Source organism: Salmo salar, chromosome ssa01 (assembly GCF_905237065.1).
Source record: "Salmo salar chromosome ssa01, Ssal_v3.1, whole genome shotgun sequence".
Classification (NCBI taxonomy): Eukaryota; Metazoa; Chordata; class Actinopteri; order Salmoniformes; family Salmonidae; genus Salmo; species Salmo salar.
Window position 1 is genome coordinate 134,373,263 of NC_059442.1, and position 26,650 is coordinate 134,399,912.

The window sequence follows — 26,650 nt, forward strand, 5'->3', positions numbered from 1 at the left end:
CTCAAGGTCATTGGCCACAAATAAAACGTGATTTTATCTGTGGCCCATGACCTTGAGCCTTCTTGGAAGGCCACTTCTAATGTAACTCTATGGCAGCACCCAAAGGGCTCACATTCTTGATGTCTACCCTTACTAAAGGGGGGTGATGTAGTGTCCCCATGAGTGACAGAACATTGAGCTAATCACGGTGCAATGCTGAGCCAATCACAGTGCAATGCTCCTATTTTCTGCTGGCCAGCCCCACCACCATAGAAAGCACTGAGCTAGGCTGAAACACCTGCATTTTGGAGCTGCCTGTCTGCATGCGGCTTTATTAACTCAATGATCTAAAAAAAAAAGACATTGTTTGCAAACTGATATGTGACACGTATTAATGCCAAAATAACATGCAAAACAGGCAAGCCCCCCAATTTAAAAAAGATGACGTGTCGCCACTGCCCTATGCACAGAATATGATTGTTCAACTTCTTGGTTTAAGTGCTTGCCTTGGGGGAGACGTCAGTTTTTACAGTTCAACAACAAACAACAACAATGACCACGTGCATGGAATTGTGACATGTATTTATTTTGTTACAGTAAGCAAGAACAGTCATAACATGTATTCTATCATTTGTTACTGTAGAGTAGACTGAGGTGGGAAGCAGAGACAAATGCAGTATGTTGGAAGCCATAGTGACTATAGCGGTTTGGATGAAGATCAATTCATTCTGGTGGACATTCATTTAGAGAGTTGTGACTGGATAGAGCCAGTCTAAACAGGCATTGACTTGTACTTGTATTCAAAGTGCGAACGAGTAAACAACAGTTTCTAGAGGACACCAGGTAATTCCAGAGCACTCACAAACACATACATCCACACCCACACAACTGTGCACACAGACACGCATAGACAACCACACGAGTGCACAAACAAGTACACACACACACAATATAAATAATTTATTTAAAACTTTATCTCTGCAGACTATTGTTGAGCTGCAGTAAACAGTCATGTCAGTTAAAAAAAAGATAGAAAATAATGCTCAAAATAAACACTGAACAGAACGTCTAAAGAGAACAGGTGATGGACACCTGTAACATGCTTCTTCTGATCCTCATATTATGCGCAAACAGCAGTACAGAGGAAACAAAAAACAAATTCATTCATCATCTCAATATTTTTGCCTTTCATTTGAACAAGTAGGGCACATTTTATTTATATATGGTACGATTCACAAATATAATCTTCCACATAACCAACGGTGGAAGATGCACTCGAGAGATCATTCCGTTTTGCTATGAGAAAAATGGTTAATCTCCTCAGCATCTGTCTCTGGTCACCTCTAACACGACCTGACAGAGGAGGCAATCAGTTCATCAGCTGCCCAAACCCTCCCAGAGAGACAGACTGGGTGTCCTCTCCCCAGCTCCCAGCCCAGGGCAGCCCGACCCAAACCCTCCCAGACAGACAGACTGGGTGTCCTCTCCCCAGCTCCCAGGCCAGGGCAGCCCGACCCAGAACTCGCCGGCTGAGGCTCACTCAGACGTTCACAGCCTCACCGGGGCTGCTCTACTTAGAAAATAATAACTCTTCTTTGATGAATGGGATTCTGGTGAATTAAAACCATCTGTTCTGAAAACAGCGTTTAGTCAATGTTGTGTGTTGTGCAATAAAACACAGCAGCATATTTATGCAAACAAACCCTCCCACTGTGTGATCCAGTCTGCATGTGCTACATGAAAGTACCTCAATACATTAGAAAAAAAGTACTCGACATTAGAAAGCCAAAACAGTCAGGTGAAATCTAATCTGTCTTGTTCCTGTTGTTTAAGATTCCTTTGCTCATAAATAATGACATTCGGAGGACGACACAGTAACAACGTCACTGCAGTGCCTAGGATACCAATGTCTGTACCAACAAAAGAACTGTACATTTTCCTGAAACTGTCTTTAGCTCTCTGCAATCGGAACATACAAAGGGACAACACAACACAGTGTTTTCTCCTAGTGGGTGTTTTATGAAATTGGTGACCCCAAGCTTCTCCTGTCATGATGACGCATGCTGACACGGGAGGCAGGACTCAGGGCAAGGTGAGGGTACAGTAGGGTACAAAGATTTGTCAATACACAATGCTGGCTCTGACCATTCACCTCTCACAGTAGTGCAGAGCCACATTCGTGGATACAACCTTCCCCCCAAGCTTCTCCCCAACACCCCACGCCTCCAACTCCAGCTTATCCTCATTCTCTTCCCCCTCCTCCTCCTCCCTCTTTCCCCCCTCCTCCTCTTCATACAGGCTGGGTTCTTCAATAGACGTCTCCAGGGTATAACTACTATAGGCCTGCACCTCACTGTACTCATAGATTGTGGGCAGGCTGCTCCGGAGGCCGAAGCGTCTGCGCAGGGCCACTAGGAGAGGCTGTGGCACAGTGAAGATGTCCACGTTGTTGCCCAGGTCCACCCAGGCCAGGCTGGGGAACTGCAGGGGGTTCTTCACCATCTCCGTCAGGTCCTTCAGCACGCCCACCGTCAGACGGTTGCCGTTGATGGCCAGGGTGGTGAGTTTGGGCATGGAGCCCAGGTGGGGTAGCAGCAGGCACAGGCTCTCGTCCTGCAGCTCGGTGAAGCTGAGGTCCACGGCCGACACAGAATCGCCGTTACTTCGGAGGTAGTAGGCCACCCGGTGGACGTCTCGGCCAGATAGAGGGATGCCAGACAGGTTGACCACATCGTTGGTCAGTTTCTTCTTCAGTGTGGTTTTAAGACTGTGAAAGGAAAGACCAGAGACTGTTAGAAACTACACAGAGAATAGAATTTAAAAGCCAATATTGTTTGCAAGTTGTTTTGGTTCTCAGACTCTAGAGCACAGAATAGCCATTTAGTATACATGATAACAAAGCTGAGACCAAGCATCCTATATTGGCAGTTAGGTATCCTCTAGCGTGCAAAAACAAATTATCTTAACTTAATGAGCCTGTCTTTATCGATGTACAGAGAGCCCTGTTATGGGGGACTATGGATGTTGTTTAACTTGACATGGGATCAGAGGTCCCACTGCAACCAAGCAGTAAAAACAGATTATAAGAACTGGGAGAATTGTTTTGAGAAGTGTTTTTGATTAATGTCATGTATTCGTGTGTGTTTCTCTCTCTCTCCCTCCCTTCTTCCTTCAGAACAGCCCAAAAAATGCCAAATGTCCCTTTCCACAGGGCACGGCTGACATTGACTATACTGTCCCTTTTACACAGAGCTGTCAGTGGGCAAAGAGGCATCAAACTGGCACTACCGACAATGTGATTTACTCAACTCTATCTCTGCATATAGTAGAAGGGCAATCTGTTTTAAAAGAAAATGGAATCTGTGGTGATGGCAAATTAAGGATATGGAATTTAATGATCATACCAATCTTCAAATGACTGGACTAGTGAAATAAAAAATGAAAGTGTATGGAGAGTTCAAAGTGTATGGAGAGTTCAAAGAGTGGTGCTATTGGACCTTTGACTCTGTCATGGTGAATAATCACATCCCTCACTAGCTCTGAGACTAGGCAGAATAGAAGCACTAAACAAAAACCTGCTCCCTGCCATAGTGTGATTAAATATTCATTTGAAAGCTCTGAGGCAGCTGTACCGTGCGGAGGTGGCACTGGAGTGCAGGACTCTAGATGTGTCATGGAAGAATATGTTATGGATTTGGGGAGAGGGTTGTGCTCCTTTCTCTAGCTTCCAGCAGGACATTACAGTAGGAGGAAGTCAGGGGGAGGAAGCCTTTAAAACAATTGACAATGACAAAGTGGGCATGGAGAGAGATTTACATACACACACAGCATTTCTGTAGTTCGCTGGGGGATGTACTAGGTTACACTCCAGTCGTGTATACATTAGCCCCTCTCTCCTCTTAGTCATTGCTGTTTGCCTGGGGTCTGAACCCCCTCTCCTCTTAGTCAGTCCTGTTTGACTGGGGTTTGAACCCCCTCTCCTCTTAGTCAGTCCTGTTTGCCTGGGGTTTGAACCCCCTCTCCTCTTAGTCAGTCCTGTTTGACTGGGGTTTGAACCCCCTCTCCTCTTAGTCAGTCCTGTTTCCCTGGGGTTTGAACCCCCTCTCCTCTTCGTCAGGCCTGTTTGACTGGGGTTTGAACCCCCTCTCCTCTTAGTCAGTCCTGTTTGCCTGGGGTTTGAACCCCCTCTTCTCTTAGTCACAGTGCTGTTTGCCTGGGGTTTGAACCCCCTCTCCTCTTAGTCAGTCCTGTTTGCCTGGGGTTTGAACCCCCTCTCCTCTTAGTCAGTCCTGTTTGCCTGGGGTTTGAACCCCCTCTCCTCTTAGTCAAGTCTGTTTTCCTGGGGTTTTAACCCCCTCTTCTCTTAGTCACAGTCCTGTTTGCCTGGGGTTTGAACCCCCTCTCCTCTTAGTCAGTCCTGTTTGCCTGGGGTTTGAACCCCCTCTCCTCTTAGTCAAGTCTGTTTTCCTGGGGTTTTAACCCCCTCTTCTCTTAGTCAGTCCTGTTTGCCTGGGGTTTGAAGCCCCTCTCCTCTTAGTCAGTCCTGTTTGCCTGGGGTTTTAACCCCCTCTCCTCTTAGTCAGTCCTGTTTGCCTGGGGTATGAACCCCCTCTTCTCTTAGTCACAGTCCTGTTTGCCTGGGGTTTGAAGCCCCTCTCCTCTTAGTCAGTCCTGTTTGCCTGGGATTTGAACCCCCTCTCCTCTTAGTCAGTCCTGTTTGCCTGGAGTTTGAAGCCCCTCTCCTCTTAGTCAGTCCTGTTTGCCTGGGATTTGAACCCCCTCTTCTCTTAGTCAAGTCTGTTTTCCTGGGGTTTGAACCCCCTCTTCTCTTAGTCACAGTCGTGTTTGCCTGGGGTTTTAACCCCCTCTCCTCTTAGTCAGTCCTGTTTGCCTGGGGTATGAACCCCCTCTTCTCTTAGTCACAGTCCTGTTTGCCTGGGGTTTGAAGCCCCTCTCCTCTTAGTCAGTCCTGTTTGCCTGGGGTATGAACCCCCTCTTCTCTTAGTCACAGTCCTGTTTGCCTGGGGTTTGAAGCCCCTCTCCTCTTAGTCAGTCCTGTTTGCCTGGGATTTGAACCCCCTCTCCTCTTAGTCAGTCCTGTTTGCCTGGGGTTTGAAGCCCCTCTTCTCTTAGTCACAGTCCTGTTTGCCTGGGGTTTGAAGCCCCTCTCCTCTTAGTCAGTCCTGTTTGCCTGGGGTTTGAAGCCCCTCTCCTCTTAGTCAGTCCTGTTTGCCTGGGGTTTGAAGCCCCTCTCCTCTTAGTCAGTCCTGTTTGCCTGGAGTTTGAAGCCCCTCTCCTCTCCCCTCCTGCTCCTAGGTTGTGTGGGAGCAGGAGCTTCATAAGCAGGAGCTTCATAAATGGGCTGCCTGTGGTCCTCACATCTGTCAGCCTCTCTGCTCTGGAGCAGCCAGGGAAAGGCCTGCAGCAGCTAACTGGAGCTCAGATTTGTGAAGTTATTGATTCCTCGAGTGGGCTATAATTCAACTCCCTCTCTCTACTTCCTACTCTCACTTTCCCTCCTTCCCTCGATCACCATCCATCCTGCTCTCCCTTCCTCTGCAATCCCAGTCTGGGCTGCTTTCAGGTTATTTTGCTCTGTATGTTGTAAGATCTATTTTTATCTTGCTACCCTTTTCTCTCTAATAACCCCTAAGGATTAGAATGGCAAGCTGATTTCCCCATAGAAATATAAGGTGTACTCTGCACCTCCTCTATATGGTAATTAACGTCATTGGCATTGACTGGTTGCTCCTTCACTCTCCCCTCTAAATGCCAGGGAGCCCCATCTGTCTCTCCCTAGCTCTCCTCAGCAGAGTGGCTCTGGGACTTTTGCTTTGTGCAAGATCTGCAAGATGTAGGCTACACTTTCTGAGCCAACAGAGCCATGCATCAACTTTCGTTTTGTGTTGCTCTGTATTTTGGCAGCTTGAGGGCTCAGAGGATGTGGGTATTTCCCAGTTCCTGCTGGAGCAGCCTGCTTTCTCACCTCACTGTGTGGGCGGAGAGAGAGGAAAGAGAGAAGGGGGAGTAGAGCGAAGGGGGGATAGGGAGAGAGAAAAAGAGAGTACGGAGAAAGAGCGAGAGAGGGAGATAAATAAGGAAGGAAAGAGCCTGTTCCAGTTCGACTGCGACGGGGCGTGTGGGTGGCGTAGGGGAATATTCTCTGTACTATTATTTTAATGAGGCTGAGAAGCAGAGACGGTCTCAGACCGCCATCCAAATCCACTGCCTCCTAGCAAGGTGGGCAGAATGCCACCCACAGGCCTAGGGCTCCGCTTGGTTCAGACTTATGGGCACAACCAACCTTTCTCACTGCCCGTTACCATGAAAAGATAAAATAACAAAAAAAGTATTCTCTCTTGTTCTAATTTAATGCACCCACTTTGCCTGTGGCCACCAGTATCATTTTACTTGGACCTGCAGTTTCTACAACATAAATAAAGGACTTCAAAGGCAGCCAGATTCTGTCTGCATAATAAGCAAGATGCATCTCAAGAACACTGAGCTTTTCCTGTATTAGGTCTCATTTAACAGCAAATGAGCGAGGGATATCCATCTATCCACTCCAGCAAGAGGGAATTGATTATGCAGCACAGGAACCTAAATGAGAATGGAGTCCCCTTCGAAAAGATATTAGCTGGTTAAGTCCCTTATTTAGGGGACTTTGAGCAGTTCTGGACCGGTTCCGGACAACATTTTGTGTACAGAGCTCTCTGTGAACGGTGCAACATCAATTGCTGTGCACTCCGTGCAAGCTCTGGTTGTCCCTCTTCTCATGCCGCTCTCCGCTCTCAGCTGAGATGCAGTATGTGAAATCTGACACCTCATTTGCATAGGGAGCGACACGTCACATTTTCTGGCATAGCCAGACAAATGATCGATTTCCTCTGGCTGTGAACCTTGCAGCTCCGCTTGCAATACTGCATATGAAACGGAGCCTAGCGATTACAGATAAAGCTGTCTCATCTCACTGTAATGTCCTCAGATGGATTAAGAGCTCACGTCATGAAAAAATACCAAATAATTTTGTCAAATTGAAACAAGACCACTTTCTCTTGGTCACAGAGGGACGAAATCCCTTCGTGCTTAAAGCTAAAATTATATCGAGTCATCAGCCATTTGAATGGCGTCTCTGTTATTGGTAATGGTGAGACGTTAGCATGTCTTGGGGGTATGATCTTTGACCCTCTGTAACTTTCTCATTCATCATTATTCACGATTCATTGAGGATTATCCATAATCATGGTAGCATTCACATTAATGTAGAAGTGTTTAGAAACATATTAAATTCTTATTTACAATAAAAGTGACTACAAAATGACACAATACATTATTTACAATTCATTTCTATTGGGCACAACATAATCTGAAACACAACCAACATTTCTTTAGTTCGCATGGTGCCGCAGAATTCAATGGCACATTATTTAAGTGCCAACTACTGGTACCATTAATGCTAGTTAGTGCTAGTTTGACCACCAGAGGGCATCTTTGAGAAGCATTTGACAGCCTTCAATAGTGGCTGTACTAGAGAATTTAAAACCTTTTTTGTAAGAACATAGTATATGGGACTGATTTAAAGAAGTTTTGCTTAACTAATTTGATTCATATTATGGTGTTTTTATTCCAAGAAAAACAAAAAACCCTCTGGGTTTCCATTAGGATGGAATGGAAAATATGGCACGGTATAACGTGACGGTCGGGAGTAGGCTACAGTACTTGGCTATTTAGCTAAAGAATCTCCGTGTTGTGTGGGCATGTGGGAGGCCGGGGTTCAATTCCCTGATGGGGAGGAAGGAGTAGGCTGTCCTTGTAAATAAGAATATGTTCTTAACTGACTTGCCTAGTTAAATAAAGGTTACACTAAGAGCATAACATTTATACACCCTAATTGTAAAATTGTAGTATAACCAATACCCAAACAGAGATTCAGTGAAAATAAAAATCTCATTGATTTATCAAGACCAGTCCTCATGCTTGTCTCAGAGCAGCACGAAACAGTGCTAAAACAGTTATAAGAAAATACTTCAAATCCTGTTGCTTCTAACTTAAATATGCTCTTTAAATAAATAAGACCTACACCACTTTTAACAGCACATTACTCAATACTAGTGAGATTCATGTCGCCTACAGTATATCGGAAAATATGTCGTGACTCTCCGCCAATAATTACATCTAGAGGATTGGAGGATTCTAAATTAAAACCAGAAGCCGCCTCATGGGTCTCCCGGTGGCGGCCGGTATGGGTATCGAACGTGCATCTGTAGCAATGCATTTTGCACTGCGGGAGCCCCCTTCCACTCCGGAGTCCCCATCCACAAAGTATCAAAATACAGAGAGGTGTTGGTAAAGGTATATTGTCCTGCTAATAGCCCATAATGGGCTATTATAATACTGTACATGGTGCCCAGGTCAGGATAACCAAAACATTTATTTATTAAAGACTATCAGAAAGAATTTTGGTACTTATTTATTTTGATCGAAAGCCATGAATGAGTGAGTCACTCAGCTTTATGTAGGTGCCGGGCTATATGACTGTGCCATCAACTTGATATTATATAACGATATTTTGGAGATTATTTCGTTTAAAAAAAAATGAAAGTGAGTGATTGTAATCTGAATAAAGGCCAAAATAATATTTGTAAAGGCCAAAACATTTATTTCTGTTTTTAGAGGGAGAGAAACGCTGGGCCAGTTGTGCGCCGCCCTATGGGACTCCCAATCACGGTCGGCTGTGATACGTAATAATACTTTTTGTTGCATTATTTGTTTTGTCTTTTCTGGTGGATTAAACTGAAATTGCAACCAATCATGGCCGGTTGTGATACAGCCAACCTAAGAAATACATTTGACGATAGAATTCTCCCCCTACCCTCCTTCTAGGTAAGTCTATTGTCCAGCTACCTGCTAATAGCCATAATGGCGCTGTACAATGTGACCGTGTGTGTTTGAAAGAGTATTTTCCAGTAAGCAACAATTTCTTTACCTTCATTAGACAACTTTGTTCCAATATTTCTGTAATTAAGTGATATTTATTCCCATAGAAATTCGTTATGGATCCATAACTAAATAAACATCTGCATTTTGAAAGAGTATTTTAATCATAATTTTATTAACGAATGCTTAAAGATGTTGATGAAGAAACACTGTACTACTGTTTTGAGTTTGAAATATAACACTTCAGAGTACTTAAGTATCGAATACATTGCAGGTATGTGGATGTTCACACCTACAGTAGGCTACAGTACTGGGCTATTTAGCTAAAGAATCCCAGTGTCGTGCAGGCATGCGGGAGACCAGGGTTCAATTCCCTGATGGGGAGGAAGGAGTAGGCTGTCCTTGTAAATAAGAATTTGTTCTTAACTGACTTACCTAGTTAAATAAAGATTATACTAAGAGCATAACATTTCTACACCCTAAATGTATAATTCTAGTCTAATCAATAGCCAAACGGAGATTCAGTCCAAATAAAAATCTCATTGATTTATCAAGACCAGCAGCGTAAAACAGTGCTAAAATAGTTGTAGGCACGGGTATCTGTAGCAACACATTTTGCACTGCGATGCGGTGACTTAGACAGCTGCGCCTCTCCGGAGTCCCCATCCACAAAGTATCAAAATACAGAGAGGTGTTGGTAAAGGTATATTGTCCTGCTAATAGCCCATAATGGGCTATTATAATACATACATGGGGTCCATAACTAAATAAACATTGTTATTTTGAAAGAGTATTTTTATCATTATTTCATTAACAAAAGCATAAAGATGCCATTATTAGTTATATTGTTTTAGTTTGAACGTGCAGACTGGCACTAAGAACAGCGGGAATGTTTTCCTAGTCAGTGCCATTATTAGCGCAATGCCCCTTAAAGTGTTGCTCTGTGCTACCCAGTGTGGCGGGGTGGGGGTCCACCCCCCCTTCCCCATGGGCTTAGGTCTGTCTTCTGTGGCCCATCCCGTGCCCCCTGCCCGTGTGCCTTAAACCTCATGCGCTTTCAGTGGATACAGCTGGAGAACTGCAAGGCAATCCCATGTTGCTCCACTCCCATGAACAATATGACCAATAGATATTGTCCTGCTAACAACAGGGTTAATCATATATCTGTGAGAATATCCAATGGCTTTTATATAATTCTAAATGAATAATAATCACTTTGTTTAAAAAATAACATTATTTTGGAGGCCATGGGGTGAGAGAGTGTTACTAATTTGTAAATAATGCCAGTTCGTTATTTAGAATTATTTATTTCTGTTTTTAGAGGGAGAGAAACCAAAAACCTACAGTCATCTCATGGGTCTCCCAGTTGAGGCCGACACAGGTATTGAACAAGCATCTGTAGTAACACAGCTTGCACTGCTATGCAGTGTCTTAGACCATTGTACCACTCAGGCACTGTACAACATGACTGGTCAGGAGTGGGCTACAGTACTACAGTAAGAGCAAAATAATCCTAACAAAATAAAATAATAAAAACCTCAGTATAACAACAGTTTTAGTAAGTAATACTGAAGTCATGCACAATTAGCCGTTTCGATTTAGGTTTATGGTCACCCATTCATTGTCAGTTAGAGACAAAGCAGGACCCAAAAGCATAATCGGTGCTCTAACTCTCCTTTGCACTGGTCTGGAGCCATGAAGTGGTGACGCAGGGTACAGTACTAAACAACAAATTACCTCTAAGTCCCGCAGCATAATCGTAAAACTTTTAGTGGAGCAACCACTGTAGGTTACACTCCAGACGTGTACACATTAGCCCCTCTCTCCTCTTAGTCAGTCCTGTTGCCTGGGGTTTGAACCCCCTCTCCTCTGTTTCAGATTATGTTGTGCCCAATAGAAATGAATTGTAAATATTGTATTGTGTCATTTTGTAGTCACTTTTATTGTAAATAAGAATATAATATGTTTCTAAATACTTCTACTTTAATGTGGATACTACCATGATTATGGATAATCCTTAATGAACCGTGAATAACGATGAGTGAGAAAGTTACAGAGGGTCAAAGATCATACCCCCAAGACATGCTAACGTCTCACCATTACCAATAACAGAGACGCCAGTCATGTAATCATTGCGTGCTAGGAATATGGGACCAAATTAGAGGTCGACCGATTAATCAGAATGGCCAATTAATTAGGGCCGATTTGAAGTTTTCATAACAATCGGTAATCGGTATTTTTGGCCACCGATTTAACATTGCACTCCACGAGGAGCCTGCATGGCAGGCTGACTACCTGTTACGCGAGGGCAGCAAGAAGCCAGCTAGCATTAAACTTATCTTATAAAAAACTATCAACCTTAACATAATCACTAGTTAACTACACATGGTTGATGATATTACTAGTTTATCTAATGTGTCTTGCGTTGCATATAATCGATGTGGTGCCTGTTAATTTGTCATTCAATCACAGCCTACTTCGACAAACGGGTGATGATTTAACAAGCGCATTTGCGAAAAAAGCACTGTCGTTGCACCAATGTACCTAACCATAAACATCAATGCCTTTCTTTAAAATCAATACACAAGTATATATTTTTAAACCTGCATATTTAGTTAATATTGCCTGCTAACATGAAATTGTGTCACTGCTCTTGCGTTCATTGCCTGGCTCGTTGCGAACAAATTTGCCAGAATGTTACGTAATTCGGTAGCGGGTTTTTGGGCCCCCAATAATCGGTATCAGCGTTGAAAAATCATAATCGGTCGACCTCTAGACCAAATACTAACATTTTGACTACTTTATTTCTAAGAATATTTAGGGGTGTCAATAATTTGGAACCCTACCGTGTTTTTATAACTTCTGAAACAAATGTATTTTTCTGAGCAATTAGTACAAACAAATATAACTAGAAAGCATTTCAATAATTTCAAGCCCTATTCCCCCATTTTTGTTGAATAGGGAGAAAAAAAATCTTATGATTTTTCATATTTATACTGTGTTCTTGAGCTTCTGTCCTCAAAAGTGACTACACCTCAGCAATTCAATCTTTCTGGCAGTATAAGCATTACTTGCTATTGTTTATGGCCCTCTCATGATAAATAATGATTGGTTATGTCTATTTAGGCAGAAATGTACATTTTGATATTACATTTAACAGGTTAACATTTAACAGCTGCTCTGGCTGATTGACTTTCATAGCTGTTCTTTCCTATAGGAAATAATCCTATTTTTAATATGGATGTCTATGGACACTCATTCTCATTATATGACAATCTATGTTATCTATTGAGGAAAAGGGCTGTAGGGTAAAATATCCTCAAACACTGGTGTATAAAGCTGAGATGGTAGGCCAGAACTAAAGACAGATCTTTATCAGCTTCAAAAGCTCTGAACAAACAATCCATTCAGTGAAATAGGGTGAGGCCATCACCTGTGATTCAGTGTCAGTTTAAACAGCTCTGGATTGAGATCAGACAGGCTAAATTATGGCAACATCCATTTCAAGACGTGCCGGCACAAATCCAGAGATTTACAGAGCGAGCCGCGACAGCACAGATAACATGATGTCAACTCATGTCTCAGCCAGAGGAGCTCTCTTCATGCAATCCCTATTCCCTATTTCAGCGCACATCAGCATGCATGTGAATTTGTATTCAGGATGTTGGTTAGCATGTGTATTTGTGTACTGTGTAAGTGTTGCTTTTCAACTCTGGTAGTTGAGTTAATTCTGGTCACTTAAACTCTTCCTGGCTGTAGTGATAGCAACTCCAGTAAAGACCTTAGCGGACCCATTGATTTATTTCTTTACCTTCACCCTTTCTGATCCTCTCCTTTAATCTCTACCACTCTACTACTGTCTGTCAGGGTAATTTTAGACCCATTGAGGCTAATGGCTATATTCAGTGTAGCTGCTCTCCTGGTGGACAGAAGGTAAGTGGTCATAAGCATTGGCCTTCTTTGTCCCTCCCAATTATTTATCCCTGGGAAAACCCTGGCACGACTTAACTCTCTCAATGTACGCAATCTATCTTGAAATGGGAAAGTGGGGGATGAACATTTCTGTCACCACCAAAAACTTGATTTGGAAAGAAATGTGGTTAACTTTTACCAGACACTTTTCACACAAAACCTAAAGTGCCTGGGGGTGGGTGGTGAGTGATAAATGCAAATGTTGAGGGAATCTTGAAATCTGTCCAACCACATAGAATACACATCCCCCTTCATTTACCCCCATAAATGAGCATAGAGAGCCTGGGTGTAGAGTTATAGTGTTTCAGTGGATATAGACTAATTCCTACTGACCGGTTTTTGTGCACTTAAATATCCAAATCTACTCCAAATGGTGGGATGACTCAGTTTCATATGGTAAATGTAAGGAGTTGCTGTGATGATGATGAAACTCACACTTAGTCATTTACCAGACACTCTTATCCAGAGCAACTTACAGGAGAAATTAGGGTTAAGTGCCTTGTTCAAGGGTACAGACAGATTTTTCACCTAGTCGGCTCAGGGATACAAACCTGTGACCTTTTGGTTACTGGCCCAACACTCTTAACCGCTAGGCTACCTGCCAGCGTAGCAGGACACTCCAGAAATATGCTCGGAAAGGTGCTCAGGCATAAATAATATGCACTATGTGAGTCTCTCAGGGAACTGGGAAGAGGGCCTAACTAGGTAATACTAATTAGAATGTCCTCCAGTCGGCTACACTTCAGCTGAGCATGCAAAGACACACGTGACTAATTTCAGCCGAATTAAATAAAGGCACTTGAGAAACATTGGATGTGGATGCGATCCCAGAGGCCTGGTGGATCCAGCTGGATCAATGTCTGCTTCATCAACACTTTGGTCCTGAGTTGTTTATTCAGGATATGGATCCAGGCTGTTTTGTCTCTGGGTATCTGTATTAAACATGATGGATGGTCTGGGTATCTGTATTATACATGATGAATGGTCTGGGTATCTGTATTATACATGATGAATGGTCTGGGTATCTGTATTATACATGATGAATGGTCTGGGTATCTGTATTATACATGATGAATGGTCTGGGTATCTGTATTATACATGATGAATGGTCTGGGTATCTGTATTATACATGATGAATGGTCTGGGTATCTGTATTATACATGATGAATGGTCTGGGTATCTGTATTATACATGATGAATGGTCTGGGTATCTGTATTAAACATGATGGATGGTCTGGGTATCTGTATTATACATGATGGATGGTCTGGGTATCTGTATTATACATGATGAATGGTCTGGGTATCTGTATTATACATGATGAATGGTCTGGGTATCTGTATTATACATGATGGATGGTCTGGGTATCTGTATTATACATGATGGATGGTCTGGGTATCTGTATTAAACATGATGGATGGTCTGGGTATCTGTATTATACATGATGAATGGTCAGGGTATCTGTATTATACATGATGGATGGTCTGGGTATCTGTATTATACATGATGAATGGTCTGGGTATCTGTATTATACATGATGAATGGTCTGGGTATCTGTATTATACATGATGAATGGTCTGGGTATCTGTATTATACATGATGGATGGTCTGGGTATCTGTATTATACATGATGAATGGTCTGGGTATCTGTATTATACATGATGAATGGTCTGGGTATCTGTATTATACATGATGAATGGTCTGGGTATCTGTATTATACATGATGGATGGTCTGGGTATCTGTATTATACATGATGAATGGTCTGGGTATCTGTATTATACATGATGAATGGTCTGGGTATCTGTATTATACATGATGAATGGTCTGGGTATCTGTATTATACATGATGGATGGTCTGGGTATCTGTATTATACATGATGAATGGTCTGGGTATCTGTATTATACATGATGGATGGTCTGGGTATCTGTATTATACATGATGAATGGTCTGGGTATCTGTATTAAACATGATGGATGGTCTGGGTATCTGTATTAAACATGATGGATGGTCTGGGTATCTGTATTAAACATGATGGATGGTCTGGGTATCTGTATTAAACATGATGGATGCTCTGGGTATCTGTATTATACATGATGAATGGTCTGGGTATCTGTATTATACATGATGAATGGTCTGGGTATCTGTATTAAACATGATGGATGGTCTGGGTATCTGTATTAAACATGATGGATGCTCTGGGTATCTGTATTATACATGATGAATGGTCTGGGTATCTGTATTATACATGATGAATGGTCTGGGTATCTGTATTAAACATGATGGATGGTCTGGGTATCTGTATTATACATGATGGATGGTCTGGGTATCTGTATTATACATGATGGATGGTCTGGGTATCTGTATTAAACATGATGAATGGTCTGGGTATCTGTATTATACATGATGAATGGTCTGGGTATCTGTATTATACATGATGAATGGTCTGGGTATCTGTATTATACATGATGAATGGTCTGGGTATCTGTATTATACATGATGAATGGTCTGGGTATCTGTATTAAACATGATGGATGGTCTGGGTATCTGTATTATACATGATGGATGGTCTGGGTATCTGTATTATACATGATGGATGGTCTGGGTATCTGTATTATACATGATGAATGGTCTGGGTATCTGTATTATACATGATGAATGGTCTGGGTATCTGTATTATACATGATGAATGGTCTGGGTATCTGTATTATACATGATGAATGGTCTGGGTATCTGTATTATACATGATGAATGGTCTGGGTATCTGTATTAAACATGATGAATGGTCTGGGTATCTGTATTATACATGATGAATGGTCTGGGTATCTGTATTAAACATGATGAATGGTCTGGGTATCTGTATTATACATGATGAATGGTCTGGGTATCTGTATTATACATGATGAATGGTCTGGGTATCTGTATTATACATGATGAATGGTCTGGGTATCTGTATTATACATGATGAATGGTCTGGGTATCTGTATTATACATGATGAATGGTCTGGGTATCTGTATTATACATGATGAATGGTCTGGGTATCTGTATTATACATGATGAATGGTCTGGGTATCTGTATTATACATGATGAATGGTCTGGGTATCTGTATTATACATGATGAATGGTCTGGGTATCTGCATTAAACATGATGGATGGTCTAGGTTGGCTGAGCCTTGTGAGAACCAGGGCTTTCTGCTAACTAATCTATTCTTTCAACACTAAACCAGGTGTGGAATTCTCTCATTGTGCTTTATGTTATTCTTTCTTTCAGTTTGTGTCATGTCTATTGGCGAGATAGGGCACAGATTCCTAGGCCTGGGTGGTTTTAAAAGGGGACACCACAGAGAAGCTTTTCAGAGTGAAAATATTTGACAACATTTTAGTACTGCTGCTGGGCCCGTTGCACAAATGGATGTGCATGCAGTGATTCAGAACTTAGCCACAGGGCCTTGGAAGCTAACATCCAGCAACACATTTGGTTTGAGCCAAGCTATCATTCTGATTGGGCACGCATACGAACATACACACACAGGCTTTCACCCCTAAACCCACCACTAAGTAAGCCTCTTCCAACAGCCTCTGAAGGAGTCCTCTCCTCCCACCAACCCTTCATGATCCAGCTCTATGAGACCCCCCAGGCTTCTCCACAGGTGTATGCCAAGATGCTTTAATTAGCCCAGAGAAGGGCACAGAGGTCTCAGAGGGAGGGGAGGAGCAGACTGTATCAGTGCCAACCAACGCCTCCTTCCTTCCACTAATCCGCCAATCAGCCACTTCTCATGGGCCCTCCTGACACCAGCACGCCACCGGGTTCCCCTAACACAGGCTGGAGTGGCAGCTCAGCGCAGTGTGCAACGACACGCACCACAACACAACAACGTGAGGGAACAGAACACAACACAACACAACATGAAGGAACACACGTACAATAACACAATTCAAGGTAAAGCAAAGCCATGAACTATAAACCGTAATAACCTTTCTCCCACACTCTGTTTGCCTCGCTCTCCTGCCTAATAGGATCTACTGTATCTGTACTAAGTTCACAAAGGTAGTTTTTTTCATTGAATGTATAAAGTGAATTATTAATAAAGTGAATAAATGACAGTTGCTTACTCAGTATCTAGAGCTACAGGTGTTAAGACATATCTCTGTGAGCATGTATTCTACGCTCTTAGAAGAATCTTGTACTAGCTATAACATAGAAGGGTTGTTTGGCTGTCCCCATAGGAGAACCCTTTGAAGAACCATTTTCTGGTTCCAGGTAGAACCCATTTGGGTTCCATGTACAACCCTTTCCACAACAGAGTGTTCTACATGGAACCCAAAAGAGTTCAACCTGAAACCAAAAAGGGTTATCCTATGGGGACAGCCAAAGAACCCTTTGGATCCCTTTTTTCTAAGAGTGTATGAAAAAACAAAAACTATTCCAGAAGTACATTATTTGCCATGTTTTCAGTTTCCATGGAAAAGGGTTTGCGTTACATAACTGTAACTGGACACCAGGAAGAGTAGCTGCTACTTTATCCTGATAAAATACTGAATACTAAATCATGGAAGACTGCACCCCTGTCTGCAATGTCAAGGCCCGGTTATGAAACCAACATTAAAGTGCAGCGTTCCAAAGGGACACAGTGGTGCTTGATGGTATTTGGGAGGCAATGGGGATTTGCTCTGTGTAAAAGTCAGACCAGGCAGCAACAAAAATGCTCTTTGACTCATTCTTCAGGTTTTCTCTCCCTCCATATTTTCCTGTAATCCCCAATGTTTTTTTCTACGCAAGGTCCAAATCAAAAGCTCTAATATCAGATCAACAAGTTTTCACAGATATAATCAATGGATCACAACCACAGAGAATGTGGATATCCTAATTTAGAATTTGGCTAACAGAGCAAAAATGCTGTCTACTGGTATTAAGGTAATCAAGGTAATTCTTGCAGGTACATGTGGTGTGGGAGAGCCCTACCACTCAGAGGGGAGAATGTGGTGTAGATGTCTCCCACACTATCTCCAGAGGTATTGTGGGAGACATCTCTTCAAGAGAGATTTGAATCTAGATCCGTCTCTTTATACTACACAAGTATCTCTCCTGGACCTAGTTTGTGCCGTCAAAGAAGTGTAGTGTAAAGAGGCCCTACGATGCTGGGCTCATTGGGAAATGTGTCATTCATTATGGATAAGGACCACGGATGACTCCTTATGTTTCTCTACAAGGTGGAGGCTAGACATTTTTTTAACCATTATTTTACCAGGTAAGTTGACTGAGAAAACATTCTCATTTACAGCAATGACCTGGGGAATAGTTACGGGGGAAACTGCAAACTGGGGATGATTAGGTGACCATGATGGTATGAGGGCCAGATAGGGAATTTAGCCAGGACACCAGGGTTAACACCCCTACTCAATAAGTGCCATGGGCTTTTTAGTGACCATAGAGAGTCAGGACACCTGTTTAACGTCCCATCCAAAAGACAGCACCCTACACAGGGCAATGGGATATATTTTTAGACCAGAGGAAAGAGTGCTTCCTACTGGCCCTCCAACACCACTTCCAGTAGCATCTGGTCTCCCATCCAAGGACCAAACCTACTTAGCTTCAGAAGCAAGCCAGCAGTGGGATGCAGGGTGGTATGCTGCTGGCGAAGAACAATGAGAGATTGATTGGATTACCTAGAGTATACAAGAAACTATACCGACTACTTAATCTATGAGAGGAGGAGACTTTTATACTCAATCAAATGGTTAGGGGAGGGACAACATGAGGCAATGTTCACAGATAAGGTACTTACAATGACATACCACTCTGTGACCTGCTAAGACATTTCCCTTTTTCATTCTCTATTTCATTCTAAGTAAGCATTTCACTCGACTCTAAAAGGAAGTCTATATTTATGTTTATATTTTCCTCCCACATGTTGTTTACTCATTTCACCTCCTTTTCTCACCTTGAGCATGTCTCTCAGGTTATTAAAGGGTCAGGAGGGATGAGTCAGAGTTGTCATGACCTTTTTGTAGAGAGACCTGGAAATAGGTTAAACACATTGAAACAGCTGACACCGGGGAAACAGGCAGATGAGTGATGTAAATAAATAAATGAAGGAGAAGTGCTTCAGTATCATGGACAACTTTGTCCTAGACTCACAAGTCTACTGGAGTCACTGAACAATGGTAGTGACACAACAGGTAGTGGTAGCAATAGAATGACAGAACACTGTTGTGCTCCTGAGCAGGGTAGCTAATTAACCTGAACTGCCTGAGTAAACCAACGTCAACTTGTATACAATACTGCATGCTTAGCTGAACAAGCAACCCAATGAAAAGCATACTACAATGTCCTTGTGAGTGTATGAGTGAATTCAAGGGACAAAAATAGGCAAGAAAGACCAATGAAGTTACATCGCATGGGATGTGCAAAAGTAACCTTGGCAGTATCTTTTTTTCCGCACTGTATCAAGTCGTTTCACACCTTTGGATCAGTGTGAAATTGACAGTCAATCAAACGGGGCTTGACACGTGCTGAGTTGACTGAAACCCTACCTACTCCACCTGCCTTGGATAAACCTGTTACCTCATGTCACAGTCAGAGTGTATGTGGAAGTGTCTAGATGTGTGGGTGTGTGTGTGCAAAGGTTTGTGTGTGCCAGCAGTGTGCTAGGGATAGCAGTGAGGAACAGGCTGTCAAATGCGTGGTTGGTACTATGTAACCTAATCGTCTGATTCTGTAGCCTGTGTCTGGGTCAGATATCAGAGCCCCTGGTGGATATATTCATTCACCCACATGCACAGCTGATAAGACCTGTGCGAGGTCAGTACAGGTGCATCAAAGCTGGGACCGAGAGACTGAAAAACAGCTTCTATCTCAAGGCCATCAAACTGTTAAACAGCAATCACTAACTCAGAGAGGCTGCTGCCTCGATAGAGACTTAAATCACTGGCCACTTGAATAAATATATCACTAGTCACTTTAAACAGGGCCACTTTAATAATGTTAACATATCTTACATTACTCATCTCATATGTATATACTGTACCTTATACCATCTATTCCACCTACCCTATGCCGCTCGGCCATCGCTCATCCATATATTTATACAGTTGAAGTCGGAAGTTTACATACACCTTAGCCAAATACACTTAAACTCAGTTTTTCACAATTCCTGACATTTAATCCTGGTAAAAATGTCCTGTCTTGGGTCAGTTAGGATCACCACTTTATTTGAAGAATGTGAAATGTCAGAATAATAGTAGAGAGAATGTGTCACGTCCTGACCAGTAAAAGAGGTTGTTTGTTATTGTAGTTTGGTCAGGGCGTGGCAGGGGGTGTTTGTTTTATGTGTTTCGGTATATGTTCTATGTTAGTATATTTCTATGTCCGTGTCTAGTTTTTCTATTTCTATGTTTAGGGTTTTTGTTTGACCTTCAATTGGAGGCAGCTGTTTCTTGTTGCCTCTGATTGGAGGTCCTATTTAGTAGAGGTTTTTCAGCTTGTGTTGGTGGGTGGTTATTTCCTGTTTTGTGTTTGTGCACCTGACGGGACTGTTTAGTGTCGTTTGTTGTTTTTGTATACGTGTTTCTTTTGTTTTCCTTCTTTAATAAAATAGGAAGATGAGTTTACACGTTCCCGCTGCGTTTTGGTCCAATCCCTACGACACCCGTGACAGAATGATTTATTTCAGCTTTTATTTCTTTCATCACATTCCCAGTGGGTCAGAAGATTACATACACTCAATTAGTATTTGGTAGCATTGCCTTTAAATTGTTTAACTTGGGTCAAACATTTCAGGTAGCCTTCCACAAGCTTCCCACAATAAGTTGGGTGAATTTTGTCCCAATCCTCCTGACAGAGCATGTTGTAACTGAGTCAGGTTTGTAGGCCTCCTTGCTCGCACACGCCTTTTCAGTTCTGCCCACAAATGTTCTATAGGATTGAGGTCAGGGTTTTGTGATGGCCACTCCAATACCTTGACTTTGTTGTCCTTAAGTCATTTTGCCACATCTTTCGAGGTACATCCACAGGTACACCTCCAATTGACTCAAATTATGTCAATTAGCCTATCAGAAGCTTCTAAAGCTATGACATAATTTTCTGGAATTTTCCATGCTGTTTAAAGGCACAGTGAACTTAGTGTATGTAACTTCTGACCCACTGAAATTGTGACACAATGAATTCTAAGTGATCTGTCCGTAAACAATTGTTGGACAAATTACTTGTGTCATGCACACAGTAGATGTCCTAACCGACTTTCCAAAACTATAGTTTGTTAACAAGAAAATGGTGGAGTGGTTGAAAAACGAGTTTTAATGACTCCAACCGAAGTGTTTGTAAACTTACGACTTCAACTGCATGTACATATTCTTATTCCATCCCTTTAGATTTGTGTGTATTAGGTAGCTGTTGGGGAATTGTTCGATTACTTGTTAGACATTACTGCACTGTCGGAACTAGAAGCACAAGCATTTCGCTACACTCGCATTAACATTTGCTAACCATGTGTATGTGACCTATACAATTTGATTTGATTTGCTAACAGCCCGACAGCCATAAAAGCACTCAACGCCAGTATCTAACCATTCACCTAAAGCTAATAATGCTTTATATTGAGCTGCTTGGATAACCGTTGACCCATGCAGCTGATAATGCTTCTGAATGATGAGTTTAGTATGAGTGTAGTACCATATAAAGGGATAAAAATAAGTATAAATTGGGTTAGAAGTAGAAGTAGCATTTATTTACTGAGCATGCACACACAGCATAGAGCATTTAACTCATATCCACTGACTTCCTTCATAACTTCAAACCCTCATCAGCAAGTACTGTGCAATGCATTTATTACTACATGGGGAATGTTGTCTTACGGTATCCACTAAATTGGCTGCAGGCAGGGCTTCTTCCTATTTTTACTGAGCTAGATTCATCATTGGATGTCGTTATTAAGACCTCAGATGACGGCGTCAGTGATTGCCTGGAAGTAAAGATAAGTAATGAAATAACATCTGCTATATGAGCGAATTCTCCTCCGATTGTGCTGGAAGAGCAATTTCAGGGTATTAAAGAATATGGAGTTGATTAATTTGAAATCCAATGCAGATGTAGAAAATATTATAAACATGTTCAGGGGGACTCAGTCAGTTATTAAAAGGAGGACACTATAACATGCTATTGCGGACACTAATCAAATAGACTTTCAACTCTCCTGGAACACGATTCCAAACAATAAAGGACAAAATGTCTCTGCACCTTACACTGTGTTCTAAGACTGAGCTGACTGAAGTAATACATTTTATGTATGAGCTCTGAAACGAATACAATGAATTCTATTCCATCTCTTCTGTGAAAATAATTACATTTTCTGTCGCTGGAAAGCATGCTATTGCACATGTAATAAGTATTTTCTTTCCTATACATGAGAGAACAGATCTATAGCTGTAACCTATTTACTGTAAGACAAGGTGGGAGGAATGAAAGAAACACAGGGGTTCTAATGGGTAACCTTGTAGTGCCCCCCCTCCTCTCCCACCCACCCTCTCTCATTCTTTCTCTTCCTCTCTCTTTGCTCTCCCCCTCCCTCATCTCTCTTCTTCTCTCTCTCTATGACAGAAGATTTTCCCAGGAGCCCCAGCTCAGACCGCAGACCTGCTCTGTTCGCTCTGTGAGGCAACTGTTGAACAAAATGGACTCTTAAAAGAAAGAAAGAAAAAATAGAAAAAAAATCGATGTGAGAAAAAGGATTATAAAATAGGACCAACCTGAGAGGGAGCGTGAGAGAAACACAGAGAGAGAGAGAGAGAGAGAGAGAGAGAGCGAGCGAGAGATAAAGAGGATAAAAGGGGAAGATTACTCAAAATCATAAAGACATCAATTGAAGAAAAGCATCACTTTATGTAAAGTATACCCATTATCAAAGATTGTTAAATACCTATTATCATTGAAACAGTGAAACCATTATGAATTATAAATGCTACTAGTATATTCACAGCACAAACTCTTTCAAAGTCTTCAGAGATTTTTCATTAAGCCTGGAAATGTACTTGAATAGAAATGGGTTGACGGCAGGGTTTCCGTTAGAAAAATGTGGCGCCGGATATTTGACCGGCAGCATTTTCATTTACCGCACACCTGAGAAATTTACCGGACCGATATGCATTGGGTGCGTAACCTGATTAGGGCGTCCATCCACGGTGCTCAGAATAACAGAAATCACATTTTGATTATGGTAATTCATATGAACAGGACATACAAGTCGAGGATGCAACGATGTGCGATACTTCTTACCGAATTCTGATGTACACTTTGAAGATGTTAGAATTCCTTTCCACATTTACTTTTCCCCAGCCAACAAGATGAGTAATGAACAGCAAAATCACTAGCCTATGTCAATCTACTATCCCCCATAGAACAAAATCGACCTATTCTATTGGTCAGTTTGTCGAAAAAGAAATAGCCTATTCCAAACAGACTCTGGAACAGTTGTGAGACGATAGTGCCCAAATTCATACAACCAGTAGGCCTAGGTTACATATAAAATATTAAAAAGCAACAAATCTGATGCAACAGATCAGAACGTTTAGCTTAAAATGTTGATAAAACTATTCTTTCTTCACATTATAGCTAAGCGCAGCGATGCACACTGCAATGTTTGTTACATAATGCAATTAGCGGGAAAACACAGTTTTAAGAAGGGCAACGTGCATGTGAATGGTTTCATGTGACAGAGATATCATTTAGAAAGAGGGGAGATCTAATATGCAACAACTAGCATGGGTTGCTAATAGGACTAGTATTGTGCCTTTGGCTACAAGACAATGAAAGAAAGTTGATATTAAATCACTGTCCACGGATATTGTATGACTTTGGCTAGGTTACTTGGAAGCAAGGTAAGACATGCCTCATAATAAACTCAGCAAAAAAAGAAACGTCCTCTCACTGTCAACTGCGTTTATTTTCAGGAAACTTAACGTGTAAATATTTGTATGAACATAACAAGACTCAACAACTGAGACATAAACTGAACAACTTCCACAGACATGTGACTAACAGAAATTGAATAATGTGTCCCTGAACAAAGGGGGGGTTAAAATCAAAAGTAACAGTCAGAATCTGGTGTTGCCACCAGCTGCAATAAGTACTGCAGTGCATCTCCTCCTCATGGACTGCACCAGATTTGCCAGTTCTTGCTGTGAGATGTTACCCCACTCTTCCACCAAGGCACCTGCAAGTTCCCGGACATTTCTGGAGGGAATGGTCCTAGCCCTCACCCTCCGATCCAACAGGTCCCAGACGTACTTAATGGGATTGAGATCCGTTGCCCATAGGCGACGTTGTTGCCAGTGATGTCTGGTGAGGACCTGCCTTACAACAGGCCTACAAGCCCTCAGTCCAGCCTCTCTCAGCCTATTGCGGACAGTCTGAGCACTGATGGAGGGATTGTGCGTTCCTGGTGTAACTCGGGCAGTTGTTGTTGCCATCCTGTACCTGTCCTGCAGGTGTGATGTTCGGATGTACCGATCCTGTGCAGGTGTTGTTACACGTGGTCTTCCACTGCGAGGACGATCAGCTGTCTGTCCTGTCTCCCTGTAGTGCTGTCTTAGGTGTCTCACAGTACGGACATTGCAATTTATTACCCTGGCCACATCTGCAGTCCTCATGCCTCCTTGCAGCATGCCTAAGGCACGTTCACACAGATGAGCAGGGACCCTGGGCATCTTTCTTTTGGTGTTTTTCCAGAGTCAGTAGAAATGCCTCTTTAGTGTCATAAGTTTTCATAACTGTGACCTTAATTGCCTACAGTCTGTAAGCTGTTAGTGTCTTAACGACCGTTCCACAGGTGCATGTTCATTAATTGATTATGGTTCATTGAACAAGCATGGGAAACAGTGTTTAAACCCTTCACAATGAAGATCTGTGAAGTTATTTGTATTTTCTACGAATTATCTTTGAAAGACTGGGTACTGAAAAAGGGACATTTGTTTTTTTGCTTATGTATTAAAACGATCAGGTTTCAAACGATTCAGTATATGTTTTCAAAATGCATACTGCCTCCAGTTCATTGCAAAGTGGTGTGTGAAGCACTGATGAAGCATGCCTTCTGTTGCCTATGCATTTGCTGTTTGAGATTTTCCACTCAAAGGCTCTGTATTTGTATGATGTATGCATGTGATAAATAAGATACATAACGAATATACTGTACCCGTGCCAATTTAATTCCACTAAATTATGGAAATGAACCTATACACCAATAAGCATGACCAGTCAAATGTATTTAAAGTACATTGACTGGTATTTCCATCAATGAATAGGCTAAAAAGCATAATTTCGCAATGAGATTTTTCCTTCTTCTCCCGGACAATTGGTAGGCACCAATTTTATTTATCGGCTTTTCTATTTTTTTATCGGTCAAAATGCGGCTATTACCAGCTAACGGAACCCTAGTTAATGGGGTTCCATCGCAGTATGGCTGAGGCTGTCTGGCTGGGTAGTTAGTTAGGGTTGAGGCAGTGAAGAAAGAGACTGTCTGGCTGGGTAGTTAGTTAGGGTTGAGGCAGTGAGGAGAGAGGCTGCCTGGCTGGGTAGTTAGTTAGGGTTGAGGCAGTGAGGAAAGAGGCTGTCTGGCTGGGTAGTTAGTTAGGGTTGAGGCAGTGAGGAAAGAGGCTAACTGGCTGGCTAGTTAGTTAGGGTTGAGGCAGTGAGGAAAGAGGCTGTCTGGCTGGGTAGTTAGTTAGTTAGGGTTGAGGCAGTGAGGAGAGAGGCTGCCTGGCTGGGTAGTTAGTTAGGGTTGAGACAGTGAGGAAAGAGGCTGTCTGGCTGGGTAGTTAGTTAGGGTTGAGGCAGTGAGGAGAGAGGCTGCCTGGCTGGGTAGTTAGGGTTGAGGCAGTGAGGAAAGAGGCTGCCTGGCTTGGTAGTTAGTTAGGGTTGAGGCAGTGAGGAGAGAGGCTGCCTGGCTGGGTAGTTAGTTAGGGTTGAGGCAGTGAGAAGAGAGGCTGCCTGGCTGGGTAGTTAGTTAGGGTTGAGGCAGTGAGGAGAGAGGCTGTCTACTAAGAGGGTTCAGGCTATGAGAATAAGGACGGTTTACAGCGAGGAGCCTGCTACCAGAGCAGAGTCTGCTAATGAACACAGTGGGAGAGCCACCCTCGTTATTGTTGACACATCTTTTGAAACGTTGCAACAAGGAGACGGGCTAGGAGGTTCGACTGGGGCTGTCAAACATCTCACAAACTAGTTTAATTGCTCAGGGAGATAGAAACACATGAAGATCATTAGATTGTTTCCTTCCTTCTTCCCCTCAAATGCACCTTGGCAATTAGAGCTGGAGAGCATTTGCAGTTCTGTCTATTCTTTACACAGCGTTTCTCGAGCTGAATCGGTCTGATGTTTTATTTCATTAAAACCTTTCTGTTATTCATTATGATTGATTTGTTCATTTATTTCTGGGTGAGATAAGTCTACAGCACCATGGCAGTTGTCAAGCTGTGCAGTGAGGCGACAGTACACTCCCCAAGAAACTGAAACTGACCAAGTGAACATGATATCCTGCCCCAAACAATAGGCTACTGCACAGGTCAATATTATAGGACCCCAATACAATAACTTATTAGACTTTGTGGCAGCTGGTGCTGCTGTATAATTATCTAACACAGGGCTCTCCAACCGTGTTCCTGGAGAGCTACCATCCTCTAGGTTTTCACTCCCAACACTAATTTAGGGCACCTGCTTCTACAAATTAGCTGGTTGATAAGCTGAGTCAGGTTCGTTACAAGTGGGGTTG

At 42.4% G+C, this 26,650-nt stretch overlaps 1 protein-coding gene across 1 annotated transcript in view; it reads right to left on the reverse strand.

Moving 5' to 3' along the window:
* Window positions 1-544: 544 nt before the first annotated feature.
* The window catches only part of lrrc75bb (leucine rich repeat containing 75Bb), a 50,423-nt gene continuing 24,317 nt past the window's right edge, over window positions 545-26,650 (reverse strand). Inside the window, exon 4 of the mRNA XM_014130883.2 lies at window positions 545-2,746. Within this exon, the coding sequence (XP_013986358.1) occupies window positions 2,128-2,746 (619 nt within the window). The 3' untranslated portion in view covers window positions 545-2,127. The remainder of the gene's footprint in view (window positions 2,747-26,650) is intronic.